This window comes from Bombus impatiens, unplaced genomic scaffold, assembly GCF_000188095.3.
Source record: "Bombus impatiens unplaced genomic scaffold, BIMP_2.2 scf_0263, whole genome shotgun sequence".
In the NCBI taxonomy this organism is placed as follows: domain Eukaryota; kingdom Metazoa; phylum Arthropoda; class Insecta; order Hymenoptera; family Apidae; genus Bombus; species Bombus impatiens.
Genome location: NT_176682.1, coordinates 503,573 through 517,614, shown reverse-complemented (window position 1 = coordinate 517,614; position 14,042 = coordinate 503,573). Strand labels below are relative to the sequence as shown.

The following is a 14,042-nucleotide window of genomic DNA, read 5'->3' as shown; positions in this document are numbered from 1 at the left end:
TATTTTGGCTGCTGTTCTAGGGATACTTGGGGATTACAGTGATACAAAAGTCGAAGTTGTTATTCTTAATCTTTAGGAATCTTGGAGATTTTAGGATAGCAGGAGATTTTTCAATTTTTGAGAGCTTGCAATATTTAGGTAGAAAATTACTCGAGTTTGTTATTGTAAATTGGTCTATCTAGTACGTCGTTACTCTTCCCTCTTTATTTATTCCTGTTATATTCCGATATCGACTACTACTTTCCTTTATTCTGTATTTAATTCCAATGATTCTGTAAATAAGGATAAAGTTGGCACTTATGGAGAATTATTTCGTTAATCAGGAAAGAAATCGCGACATTGTCCGTGTTTAATAATACGGACACGAGCTGAAACAGAAATGTCATAACGCGAAACTTGCGGTTAATACACGGATATCTGATAGATTTTCATTTTTGTCGAAAACCAAGCCTTAAACGAAGAAACGTTATTCTTCCTTTTTCGACTTATTCATCGGTCAATGATGTAGAATCATCATCCGGTCGCCCGTATCGTGATTTTGCACGCATTCTGTATATGCGATCTGTCCAAAAAAAATAACCCATCTTTTTAAAGATAACAAGACAAACGCATTGGTTTGAGGAAAATGTTCTATTTTATTCAACACGCATTCCTCTTGCGGCGATATAATGATTTTTCAACGACTAACTAATGCGTCATATAATCGTTGCACGTCCTTTTGTGGAATTCTTGTCACTTTCAGGATGCTTGTCACAACCTTCCGCATGTCTCCAATGTTGTCGTAACGTTTCCCCTTAGTTGTCATTTGAGGCCGCGAAGATAAACAATAATTGCACGGTGCTAAATCTGGCGAACTGGTGGGTGGAGCAACATTCTAATTTGTTTGTTTTTTTCTCAAGAAAGGAAGTTACCATGCAACGGAACCAGATTTTCGAACGAACTCTGCTCTGACATTGATTGCTATAACGAAGGATTTATTTCCACGAAAGTTTCATATCGATGTCATTGATTTTTCCTAGTCTTAAGAAGTTCGATTATTTTTGCAACGGACCGTGTTGATACACGGATAAATTAAGAATTACTATATAAATTACTATAGCGTCGTAAAGAGCGTTGCGAAGGTACCAAAGATTGGTCAAATTGATTTTTAAATTAATTAACGAACTATTTACTAATTAACGAATTAAGTTGGTATAATTTTTCAATTAAATTTGACATAGAGCGAAACACGAGTGCCATATCAAAAGCAAGATTCGCAAATTCGGTCAGAGTAATTTAATTTTTCAACTTGGAAAAATTCCATTGTCCGCGATAAACCGAAAGATATAACGAACATCTATCCGCGTTTATCGCGTATCGGCAAATTTACTCGTCCTCCCTGTCCATCGAGGAACATCGACAAATTCTCTGCTCCTCCTCGCAGTTTTGTCGAGCGTGAACGACTCCTTCGAGACTTCTCTGCCACTTGACGGACTTTTTAAATGAAACCCGGTGCTTTTGCCCCTCGTCCAACCATATCGTTCTTCGTACTTTATTACGTGGCTCGATTTTTGCACGCTCGATGCTCGCCCCCTATCCTGGACCGCTGAAAAGCAACGTTCCGCGAGTTCTCGCCGAGTCATCGTCTCTCTCCGCTTTTAGTCGGCCGCGAGTCACTCGTTAGCTCGGTTGAGTTTTACTACGTAGAGGAAGGGAGTGAAAAAAAGTCCCGATGACATCGTTTGCGACGGAAGACGGATCGTCTTTTTGAGGCGAGCCACTTCAAAAGCTGCCTTTTCAGCCACGATTTCACAGTCCGAGTAGCTTCAAACGAGCAGCTCTCTTTAAATCGCACTTAAAATGCTCCTTTGTGGATAACGAATCACTCGATCGTATTGCAGTTGCTGGCGGTCGTTGAAAGTATTACGAGAAAATTAGTGTATATTACTGTTCGTAAGTATCTAGGTACTTGGTGTGATTCGATCGAAGGATTCATATTTTTGCTATCTTCTTGATACTCGAAAACTTCCGGAAGTTGCGAAATCATCAGCAGCACTGTGCCCGGCAATTGCAGATTCTGAAAAATCCGAAAACCCTCGAAGCTTCCTTTGAACTTTCAAAGGCTTCCGATTCTAAGGATCTAAACATGCTAAAGAAGATTCTAAAAATTTCTTTTAATTCGTGTCAGCCGTTTTTCACCTCTAACCGCTTCATCTCGGTACCCTCGAGTAATCAAAGCACACGCACATCTAAACCAATCCAAGGCAGCGACTTCTACAGAACCAGCCTTCCTTAAACATCTGCACACGTTCCAGTAAGCAGTCTGAATGCCGGACATGTTCGCGCTAGATGTTCTCCAAACGTCTTTCCTTCTTGCCCACTTTTCCAATTAACAATCGTCTCTCGTCGCTTAGACACATCGTCCATAAATATCCAGACGCTTCTAAATTATTGCTAAAGATATTGGGTTGTTCGAAAACTTCGTAGTTCCGAAGAAAAATTGGATTTTCTTCTAAGAAAATTTCGAAGAAAATTTGACTTAATTCCGTCGTTCGCTGTCGCGTTTCTAACGCTCGTAACTCATACCGCGGTAAATGAATAATTCCAAGTTTCTGGAATAAATCGCTTAAAAAGATGTTGAATTCCTTACGTCACATGAATTATTCAGAGAACTTGTTCGGCTTTCTTTTTGCGAAACTCCGACACTCCATAAAGATGGAAAAAACACCATCTCGATACAGTGGATCAAGAATTACGTGGCCTGATGCAAGAACCTAATGAAACGGAACAAAAGCGGTCATCCTGTTCGTCGATTAATTAATCAATCGATGGTGATGGAAGTTGCCGACAGGCAAAGCCCTGTCTTGTCGGCGAGGGATAATTGCATTCCACTCTCGCCTCGTTACCTGTAACGTCTTATCGTCGGATAATAGCCTCCAATGATACGGAAGCTGATACGAAAGATAAGGACGATAACTGTGGTAAGTGGAACGAACAGAGACGATGCATCGGGATGCGGAGCTTCGAGGCCAGGCAAAGTTATTATCGGATACGTAAACCGCGAAAATGCGGCGCACGATCCTGAATAAGAAGCTGATAGGAAGGTGGAAGGGCGCAAGACGAAGGTAACTCGGCTACAAAAGAAAAGAAAAGAGGGAAGAATCGGGACAACGGATGCTTTCTTAGCCGATCTTTTGTGAATGGGACAGCTCTCCCTCTCGACGCCAAGCATCTATCAGAGGTGCTCATTTCATCTTTCATCGAAGGCTACAATCTGTTAAATTTATGTCCACCAGGCTATAAATAATTGTTTTACAACCGCTATTATTTATCGTTAGGTTATAGATGACTACGATAGTTTGCGTTGGCTCTGAATCTGCTTATTTAATTTTATGATTTCCCAGTTCAATTTGTGTTTTGTATAATACCTGTTGATATAATACATGTAAAACTTCTGCAGATATAGTGGCAGATAACCCGCCGCTATTTAGCCTTAGCATAATTTCTGGCTCGTTCAGCGGCTCAAAAGATCTCGGCCGGGTGTTTGAGCGAATGTTTGGAAAGTCAACATTTGGACAGTCGCGGTGTCGATGATATGACTGTTTAGAAATGGTTATATTGCCAAAAAATAGAGATTTTGTCTAAAGGATCTGACCACGAAGTGCGGAAAGTGGCGATTTTGGTAAGCGGACTGTGAGAAACTGCGTGGTAGTGATAACGAAATATTTGAATTGTGTCGATATTTTATATCGATGTGTGTTGGTATTAATATCCAGAGCATCGTTACACGTAATATTAGAAGCAGAATATTGATATTATCGGTATTGTTACTTGCAATTAACCCTTGGACTGTAAACGGTTTCACAGTACTCTCAAACTGTAAACGTAGATCTTTTATTTGATACATTTTTGAATAGACAATACACGTTAAAGAGATCACAGAAAATTCATATGACATCCTCAAACGTTCTAAATTAAGGTTATCGTAAAACTTTTTCCAGACAACCTTTTTCAGCCAGGGATTACTCCCTTGGGAGAAACTCAACCTGGTCGAAATAGCCCGGACATGAAATACCCACCTTTACGGTTTGAGGTTTAAATTAGAAGTATACCAGTCAAAATAAAATCCAAAAATGAAAATAAATCACGTATATAAATTTAATGTTATAAGTATTATACAATAAACATAACATGGAATGTATAATTTAATTAGTAAAGAAATAGAATATTATATTCAAAATACCAGTCTTCGATAGACAGTGAATCTGAAAATATTTTCTCTAAATGTTCTCCGTTTAAGCGATTTCTTGCTTCATTTAGAACATTGTCCGTTTCGAAGAATAGCCGTTCAGACGAAACAGGTATTGCGCTTATTGCAAAATACTTTTTAGTTAGTTTTCTCAGAAGCGGATTATTGGATTGAGTCGAAAATTTAATTGAGCAATTTCGGTAATATGCGTTAAATGTCGATACGGGAATATATTGTCGCATTAAATATATAAATTGAATTGAAAAGTATCGATATTTCGAATATAGTTATAAAAATTTACTCGCAACATATACACGTCGGTGCAAATTGAATTAAAAATTAACACAGTCGACATACATACCAATAATTGAAATATAATCGATTGTTTTTCATTTTTTCGTTGTATTGTTGGCGCTCTTGTAGGAGAACGCAATAATTTGGATTAGATGCGAGTCTGATATGATACGAATCTTTCTGAATAAAAGAGCAAGCAAAACTCTAAACGAGGAAGTAAATTATGAATTTTCTTCTCCATAAATTTTTCTTTCCATTCTCTGAAAGGTTGCGGAAATTTTTTCGATGAGAACCACTGAAGCTCAAGACGCAGAAACTGAAACAATGCCGAGTTGCCCTCTTACTCTGACGTTTTACAAAACATCATCCTTTTTCTTCTCCTGGCTCGCATTCTTTCTTTTTCTTCGGCTTAAAAGCTTCACCACCCCATCCGTGTCTTTTTTTGTCTTTTTCGGTCGATCTTTCAACTTGAAGCCGCACTAGCAACAACTCCTTCTCTTGACTGATCTTTCTCGGAGGACTCATGACTTTATAACTACGAATTCTTCCCCTTTCTCGATTAATCTTCTCGATTGAAATAATCCTAAAAATCGTGAAAACCTGGTGGACGTAGTTTCTGTAAATAAGAAACTCGTAATTGTAAGTTATGCAACCGTATCGATGACATAACGCATCAAATATTTTGCTAGGATCCCCTAATCTGTCTATAAACCTCTATAATGAGATTATTCTCTATAAATCGATGAATCGCGTTTGTTTGGGAATGTCAAATGCGATTTTAAAGAGAAGAAAGAGTTTCGCTGTTATAGAAAAGATACTTGTACGTACGAATTTACTGAAACCTACGAAGAAACTTCTAAAATTGAAAACTCTTTCGTAACAAATAAGCTGTAAATAGCATAACACAATATTAACAGATACTCGTGGCAAAGGCAATTTATATTCATCTCGATACAAAAACCATATTTCGAGTCGGAATTCCATAAAATGATTTAAACCCATCGAGGAACATCGTCAAACGCAGAAGTAGATCGAGTCACGTTATAGTCAGACGTTCCGTCTGTTCTTGATTGGAACGCGTGCTCGTCTAAATTCTACTGCACAGTAGATCGTGTCGCGTCATGATCAGACGTAGCATACTAAATTCAGTGAACCACCGTGGTAACACGACGATACATCACCATAAACTTATAATTAAACCAGATACAATCTAAAGCGAGGTTCGTTGATTAAACATTCATTCAAGTAGGATATGCATTGTTACGAAATGTCGAACTATCGTTAGACAGGCTGCGTTTAAAGGTCATTGGACACAGATTTGCATAAAAGCCATAATGTGCTGGCGAATGGACCGTTCTCGAGCCCCTCTTTCAAGAAATTCAATTTTCTGTTACCCGATATCTCCTTGCACATCATTTCTGCAGGATTATGCAAATAGCATAATAGTTCTTACGGCCATCGCGTGAATATATTTACGACTGTCATGGAACGGGAAATATGATCGAGAAGCTTCAATGAGCTGAATGAAAAGAATTATTTTAACGAACACTGCAACGATATCATTATAAGTTTTCTCTTCTTTTTTTTTTATAGTTTCGATGGGCGTACCTTCTTTAAATACTTTTTAATCTTTAGTCTTCTCCGAGGATTCTCGTAATTTTTTTTTTGTATAGGCAATATCGGTACTATAAATGGGACAAATAAACGGAATAAATTTTAATAAATCATTACCTAACCAGATAGGTAGATACGTTTAGTTATGCTAATATTATATGTAGCCACTTTACAAGAATATAAGAAGGAATAACGTATTTCACCATTTTACAACGTTTTAAGAATTAAAATTACTTTTAGAAAAAAATAATTGTTTCACTTTAATCGACGCAGAAGGAATATCGTGTTTTTGCTGATCGTTTTATGGTCAACAAAGAGGCCGACGGAATTAAATTGAAATGAAAGCGTAAATTCAATTTTCCGCTCGTTCGTTTTGCTTTGCAACGGGCAGAGAGAACAACCGGATGAAACGAAACGTTTAAACGACGTCGAAGCACCGAGGACAGGTAACGTTTCACAGAACGTTGCACCATAACGTCGCAGGGAACCTTGCAAGATGATACCGGTGCTACCGTACAGACGCTGCAGTGAACCGCTACGCGAACATTTTAGTATTATGTTTCAGGAACTGCCTCGCACATTACGTTATACGTTTCTGGCCGTGTTACGACATTAGACATTGCATAAACGTCGGCTCTGTAAAATTCCACGAGGCATTCTTCGGCACATCGCGAAATGACATTCTTATCTTCGTTGGTTTCCCTTAATTTCATTTTACAACCTTTACAACAACGTCATCTGCATCGTCACGCGACATTATTGGCGAGAAAATCTTTTTACTATTTTCTTCTTTTCGTCTTTAGTGAGAAATGGTGCTCAGCTTGTTTAGAAATTAATTTATTATACTTGCACACGATAATTTTCATTCATAATAATATACGTCTTAGTTGTTCAAATTATACTTAAATGAAATAAAGTTATGTGTTAGCATCTTCCACGAGATTAATGATGGATAAATAGAGCTATATGATATTTCTGTAGAAATGGAACCGCTACCCGCGAACGATTCGATCGAGTATGATCATCAGACGTTTGCAAATTGAGGCGCTAGATACGGCTTATGACGTTGCATCGGCATCGGCATCGGTCCGTGAAATTGCGTTTCACCGATATTCGCTCGGTTCTAAACCGGTCTACCACCAGCTGGCACGTCAACGACGCGTCCAGACATACGATCGTCATCGATGCATGCCCCTTTCTCACGATCGATGATCCCTGATTGGCTTCCCGGCCAACCCGCATCGATTCAGCGAACCACACTACCTATTATACGCACGCAACCGTGGCCAGTGATTTGCATTTAGGGTTGGTTACCCTGCCACTGGATAGAGGGTGTGAAAGTTGGCTTGAAATAAAAGAGAATGACACTTGGGAAACAGTTTGAATTTTCTACATGGCTAACTTTTCTATCAATTGTTTTGATAAAGAAGAGAGGAATTTTATATCTTTCACGATGTTGTAAATACTTCGATTTCATTAAATTTCACTAAATTACACAATCTAAGTGGAAGAGATAAAAGCGAAATGAATATTCTTGAAATTCGTTTTTATAGCCAGCATGTTAAAAGACAGAATTCGCTACGCTTATTAAGCTAATCAATGACTTACGACATAACTTATCAATGGTAATAAGTCCTGACGCGAGTGTAACCTTTTAGACGAAATATACCTTATGCTTGTAACAGTACAATGAACATTCTCTCTGTACATAAAAATAGATTATGTAAGATAAAAACAGATTATCTTTCATCAACGATGCAAGACGTCGAACAATGTAGTTTAAAAACCCCGCTCGTAATTAATCTCGTCGTGGACAATAAGGCACATTTGTTGTTCTCTTCTTATCGGACTGGTCTTTCTATTATGCCAGACTAATCGTATAATTTGTGACTATTTTCTTTGCCGCAGGTGGGTGATAGGGACACGCTGACGTCCGTGGCCGCGAGATTCGATACAACGCCATCCGAGCTGAGCAAATTTAACAGGCTCGGAAGTACTTTCATTTATCCCGGCCAGCAACTGTGGATACCGGTGGAAGGGGAAGGTCAAACAAAAGGCGGAACTACCGACGCACCTAGTCCGGATCCTTGCCACGATCACGAGTCCCAGGATGACCTACCTCCAGAAGAAAAAGGCAATTTATTTATTTACCTATTTATCTTGTTCAGTATTTTTTGTTTCAATTTTTTTACATATTCACAGTGATTACAGAAAGCAAATATAGCTATTATATAAGAAACTTAGCATCATATCTATTATAGCATTTACTAAAAGTGATTCATCAGGTCCAGGTACAGAATACCATGAAGACAAAACAAAATCTGATAAAAAAGCACTTCAGTTGAAAATAAATCAATGCTTCTTGTAGTTACTGTAAATATTTAAGTACGAATGATGAAAATGATAGCGGTGTAAGTTAAGATTTCAGGAATTTAAATTTAGTCACGTATTTCAATTTCTGAAAGTATTATCCTTTCTTCTTATTATATACAGCTATGATTCTCAATCCTGCATATTTTTTATTTAACTGATTTTAATTAGCTTTAATAAAAGAATAGGTAATCGAGATGATTCTATATTTACTTCTTAATTAAATATTACAACGCTGACGACAACTTGACCAATGTTGCGTGAGATTTGAAGGTTTAATGTTAATATATTTGCTACGCAATCTCTTTTGCAATTGTAATTTCCACGTGCACGTTTGTCTTTGATTGCTCTTTTAATTGACACAACCTTTAAAACGTTAATAACAAATATGTTGTTAAGAATCATAAAGATATTAGCGATAGGGAGATACAATAAATGTATTACAGTATTCGAAATTGAAGTAGAACGATCGAGACCAGTAGAGAATATAAGCTTTACTTAAACAAAACTGATCTCGAGATAAGAATTTCATTTCACTGGAAATTCGAGTGTCAGGCTGTTCCCTATACTTCTATTTCAGGATATTATCTCAATTTCTATCTTATGACGCGCTCGGATACTTGATGTTGTATTTTCTCCGAACTGTATCACATGTCGCTCGTATAATATGTAACTAGGTGAAGGTGATACGAAAAAGTACCATATGAATAGAAAAATTCACCACGTGACTTGTGGAATTCATTAACGTTCCATTACATATGATCTAACACCAGCAAAATGTTTCAGTACGTCGCTTACATACGAAGCGCATATTCGAAGACGTTAATATGACGAGTCAGGCGTCAGGTCTTATCTATCCAGCGTGTGCAATAGATCCGTATTAATATTCTACGCGGCACTTTGTATGTACAATGTACAATCAGATATAGCAGAGACCTAATTCATTTTGATATTTGGCCAGGTGACTCAATCCGTCTTAGCCGAACGCCACAAGGTTCTGTATTCCATTATTCATAGAAACACGTTAGCGCCAATTTTCCTTTCGATTTATCGAATTTTTCTTTCTCATTATTCGCTGCACGATTCAGCGTTTTGATACGAGTACGTTTGTTGTGAGAATCATTGCACCTACCATATGCAATAGCTCGCAAAATTATGCGGACCAGGGATTAAAAATAGCATGATAATTTTGTAAATTTTCACGAAAAAGTTGCAGAAAAATTTGTTCAGCCAGTGGCCACTGAAAACCATACAAATAATGTACATCCGCAATATAGGTATATATGTACTCGTATACTATTTATTTATCTACATACAGTACTGTATCTTCTTGCCAGCCTCCTGCTCTTTATTCTCTGACCGCCGCGTATCCTCGCCCATCATTTTTTACAATTTTCTGGCCATAGTGCCTGTTTTACTAACTGGTTACATGCTGAGGTCTTAACCTTTTCTGGAATTTCCAAACTCATAGTGTTAGTATACATGTTAGATTTTATCTCCTTTACGATTTCACCATCTTTTGCCAAATAACGTGATTGAATCGTTTTAGTTTCTAAAATTTACCTCAAAATGTAAAATTTCATTGGCTTTATTATCAATACTAAACCACTATACTTCCATTGGCCATTAATCATAGGTGAAATTATAACCCTGTTTGATAGGTTGCCGGTTTCTATTGCAAAATACATACGTAGTAATAGAAGACTAAAAATAGCATGCGTGACGAAATTATACGAACAATAAAATACATCGGTTGTGTTTATCGAAATTAACTTCTAAGGAAAACTGACCATACAAAATATCGAATATATTAAAGATGTTTTTAAGACGTCGCAGTTCGCGGTGAGAAAAGAACATAAGTTGACCATTCGATGGCGCCACTTTACACAGTCCTGTCAAGTATATGATCGTAAAATCGAATGAATCGACGATTGGATATGAAGTCAGAAAAACAAAGTATGTATGTACTTAAAAGGAAAGAATCATAGATAGATTCATTGTGGTGTAGTTTTACGTAGTCGAATGTATACAAGAAGAAAATTTGTATGGTGAATCGATATACAGAGAAAACTGTGTTTCTTGTTTTCTTAGTCTGTTTCCCGCGCATTCTATGTTTCTTTCTCTTGATAAACATTTCAGTCGATAGCCGCGATTCAACCTAGTGAAATTTTTTATTGTATTTTTTGCGATTTAGTATTTTCTTTTTTGTTAGAATGTTTAAGGACGTATAGATAATTATACGTAACTCATTAACTAGTGCTAGTTTATTCATTTCCATATGCTTATTCGCAAATAATTAATTTCAATATTTTGAATGATTTGATATAAAATAAAACAATTGTGGTATATTTATTGGTATGTTTACAAAGATTTTGCAAACTTTCACGATTTAATATCTTAATTTCTATGTTTTTTTCTTTTGTCATTCAACGTATGTATACATTTAGTACGACGTCAGCTGATTGGCGTCACGATGTAATAACGATGTCACGAAAAAATATGGCGCACGGTCGTATACAACTTTCATATCTCGTTATGGTAGATATCAAACATAACCTATCAGGTATTGAAAAAAAAACAATGAACGTCGATTTTACTGTAAACATAGAAAATATGTTGTTGTTATACTGTTATTTGTTCTTCGTAATAGGCCAAGTACTATTACCTAAAGGTTATATCACGTGAAACAAGATTTCTCATAATTAAATACTATGAAATAATTGTTACATTCCTTTATAATATTGAAATGGTACCAGACCACCTAATTTCTGTTTTTTTTTCTCAATATGGGTAAGCTTTATTTAGCTATAAGAAATGTTGTATATTTAATGAAATAATTGAATGCTTAACATCGTACTTTTCTTTCTAGAACTTTTAGACAACTTGAGGCCAGTGTCACCGAAACCAAGCCATGAAAGAGTGAAAACACCTCTTAGTGTTACCAATACAGTGATAGAAGAGGAGGAACAGCCATTTAAAGAAAGATTTTTGAAAATTAATGTTCGTCACATTACAGATGGTCAGGTAAGGTTTATGATTCAATTTACATTTAACGTAAAGCTTCTTACATTCTTTAATGACTTCATGTTGTTACTAAACTGTTGTTTTGTATTCATAGGGTGTTGTTGGTGGAGTGTTACTAGTTACGCCAAATGCAGTCATGTTTGATCCCAATGTTTCTGATCCCCTTGTAATTGAACATGGAGCTGAATCTTACGGTGTTATTGCACCAATGGAATTTGTAGTAAATGCTGCAATTTATTATGATATTGCACATATGCGAGTTGGACATACAGAATCTGGAAACTTAGATAAGAAGCCAGAAATTTATTATATGAAGAAACCTTCACCAATTGAAAATATTAAATGCCAGTCACCAGAAAAGGAGGAAAATTTTCCGGAATTAACGGCGGATGATGCTGAGAATGTATGCAGCTGTGCTGAGAGAGATGGAGATGCTTTTCCAAAGGCCTTTGAGAGAGATCTCGTTACTCCGACTAATCTTCAAAATGTACATGGATTTAAATATTAAACACTGACTACATTATTGTAATGTGATGATTGTCAGATAATAAACTGAATTTTTTTCTGTTTGATTCATAGGAAGAAGATACAACAACAACCAAAGAAAAAGAGAAGGAAAAAGAGAAAGAGAAGGAGACTAAAGCTGTGAGCGGTGGTGGTCAAGCAAGTAGAACATTAGAGGAGCGTAGACGTTCTATGCTTGACCATCACTGGCCAGTTCCTAGCAAAGATCAATATCCATGGCCCATCGAGGATGAACAACAAGATTCTTTAAATTCTGACAAAGTAAACTAATTACTCGTTATCACTAAAACTCAGTATGCTATTCTTAATCGAAATTCAAAATGTAATGAATGTTGATATTTGCAGGTGGACTCCGCGAAGTCGAAGGTGATTCCCGAAGGCGAAGAAGGATCTCTAGTCAAACTGTCATGCCACGACTCTGGTATTGACATACGTGACCCTAATCCCTCTTTCCCAGTAGTTCAACCAAATCCCACAAAGAAAGTTTATTCAGACGCAGATATTGTCTTATCTTCAGATTGGGTCCCTCCTATTACTATTGCTCCGACGAACGTTACAACTGATTCGGTAGATAGTGGTCCTGCCATTAACGGCAGGAAGAAGGCGAGTTCTGTATCTTTTAGCTTAGACAGTAATAATACGGAGGAACCTGAGAAAGATGAGGAACACAAAGACGACGATAAACAAGAGACTCGTAGAAATAAGGTAATATTATAATTTATATCTTTGTTATCTTTTTGATGTAATCTGTATCTTATTTTAATACTTACCGTAATTTGTTTCAGATGTTAAAACGATTATCATATCCTCTGTCATGGATGGAAGGGTTAACTGGCGAAAAGGAAGATGAAAGTAAATCTGGAACTGATAAAGTTTCGAGTCTTCCTAATAGCGCGGATTCTCATCATTCATCAGTTTTCAGCAAAGTTTTCTCAAGGTGATAATACTTAGCCCTGCTAAGTTTATAAAATTTTTATAAGAATTTTTTTTGTAATTTATATGGTACAATAATTTTTATAAATTAATATAATACGCTTTTATATTTTACTTTACTATTCGTGTATGTTAGGAATGAGTAATTCAATGAAAAAGAAATTTGCATACTTTCTATATACAGGAAAGGTTCTCAATGTTCCGGCCTCCTTATATGGTGTAACATTTATTTTTCATGTGGTTGCTTTCTGCTGAAATCTTTTAGAACTTAAAGTAACATTTATAGCATATCTGAGGCTATTCATAACGAAGCAGAATTACATATATGATGACGCACAAGCTTGGTAAAACTTCTATCTCGAAAAACAAGTTTTGCTATGAATACCCTCATTTATTATAATATAGAATATTAATTAGAAATTTGCGCGTAGATGCAAGCGGCTTATTGCATTTGCGAAACGCGCTTTGGGATAATCCTTTTTTCGAATTTCTGAACGGAGTAAACGAATCAAAGGAATGGGCACGTGTAACATTTCCAACTCACAATCAGTCCAGACGTTGTCTTCTATAACCTTATACCATCATAGTCCGTTTTTTTCAATTTTGTTCTTCCTTTTTTTAAAATTTTATTTTTTACGAAATGCTATCAATAAATTTGTCGCTGAAGGCGTATACCTATCAATGGTAAAAAATACATTCACCCTAGAGATTTCGCTCACGAAATAAGAACTTATCCTGGAATGACCTTTAGCGATTAATTTTATTTAGTAGTTACGTAAGTAAAAAAGAAAGTTGTGGCTCAAAAGGATTTTAAGGATATTGTCTATTTTTTCCGTTATTTTGAGACCAGTATGACCAATCAGACTGTGATGGTAAATCTGTGTTAAACATAAAGCTTAACTATGGTTTCCAATGTGACTAACAAAGAATATGTAATGGTGGTGGATATAAGCTCGCCGATCAACCTGGTGAGTGACTTTAGCTCGGGCCTGTTTGCTAAAACTCCCAGCGAAGAGAGCGGTGGGGGCGGTAGAGCCGGAGGAACACCTCCGCT

The 14,042-nt window shown here is 36.6% G+C and overlaps 1 protein-coding gene across 13 annotated transcripts in view; it reads left to right on the top strand.

Moving 5' to 3' along the window:
• LOC100744969 (TLD domain-containing protein 2) overlaps nucleotides 1–14,042 on the top strand; it is a 312,724-nt gene that overhangs the window by 251,635 nt on the left and 47,047 nt on the right. For 9 of the 13 annotated variants that reach the window (XM_024367006.2, XM_024367003.2, XM_003488743.4 and 6 more), the window contains 7 exons: nucleotides 8,045–8,270; nucleotides 11,376–11,530; nucleotides 11,625–12,017; nucleotides 12,110–12,316; nucleotides 12,401–12,760; nucleotides 12,841–12,992; nucleotides 13,941–14,038. In XM_024367006.2, coding sequence (XP_024222774.1) covers nucleotides 11,667–12,017; nucleotides 12,110–12,316; nucleotides 12,401–12,760; nucleotides 12,841–12,992; nucleotides 13,941–14,038 — 1,168 coding nt within the window. In that variant the 5' untranslated portion in view covers nucleotides 8,045–8,270; nucleotides 11,376–11,530; nucleotides 11,625–11,666. The remainder of the gene's footprint in view (nucleotides 1–8,044; nucleotides 8,271–11,375; nucleotides 11,531–11,624; nucleotides 12,018–12,109; nucleotides 12,317–12,400; nucleotides 12,761–12,840; nucleotides 12,993–13,940; nucleotides 14,039–14,042) is intronic. The other 4 variants (XM_012384453.3, XM_024367000.2, XM_012384454.3 and 1 more) reach the window with 2 other exon arrangements.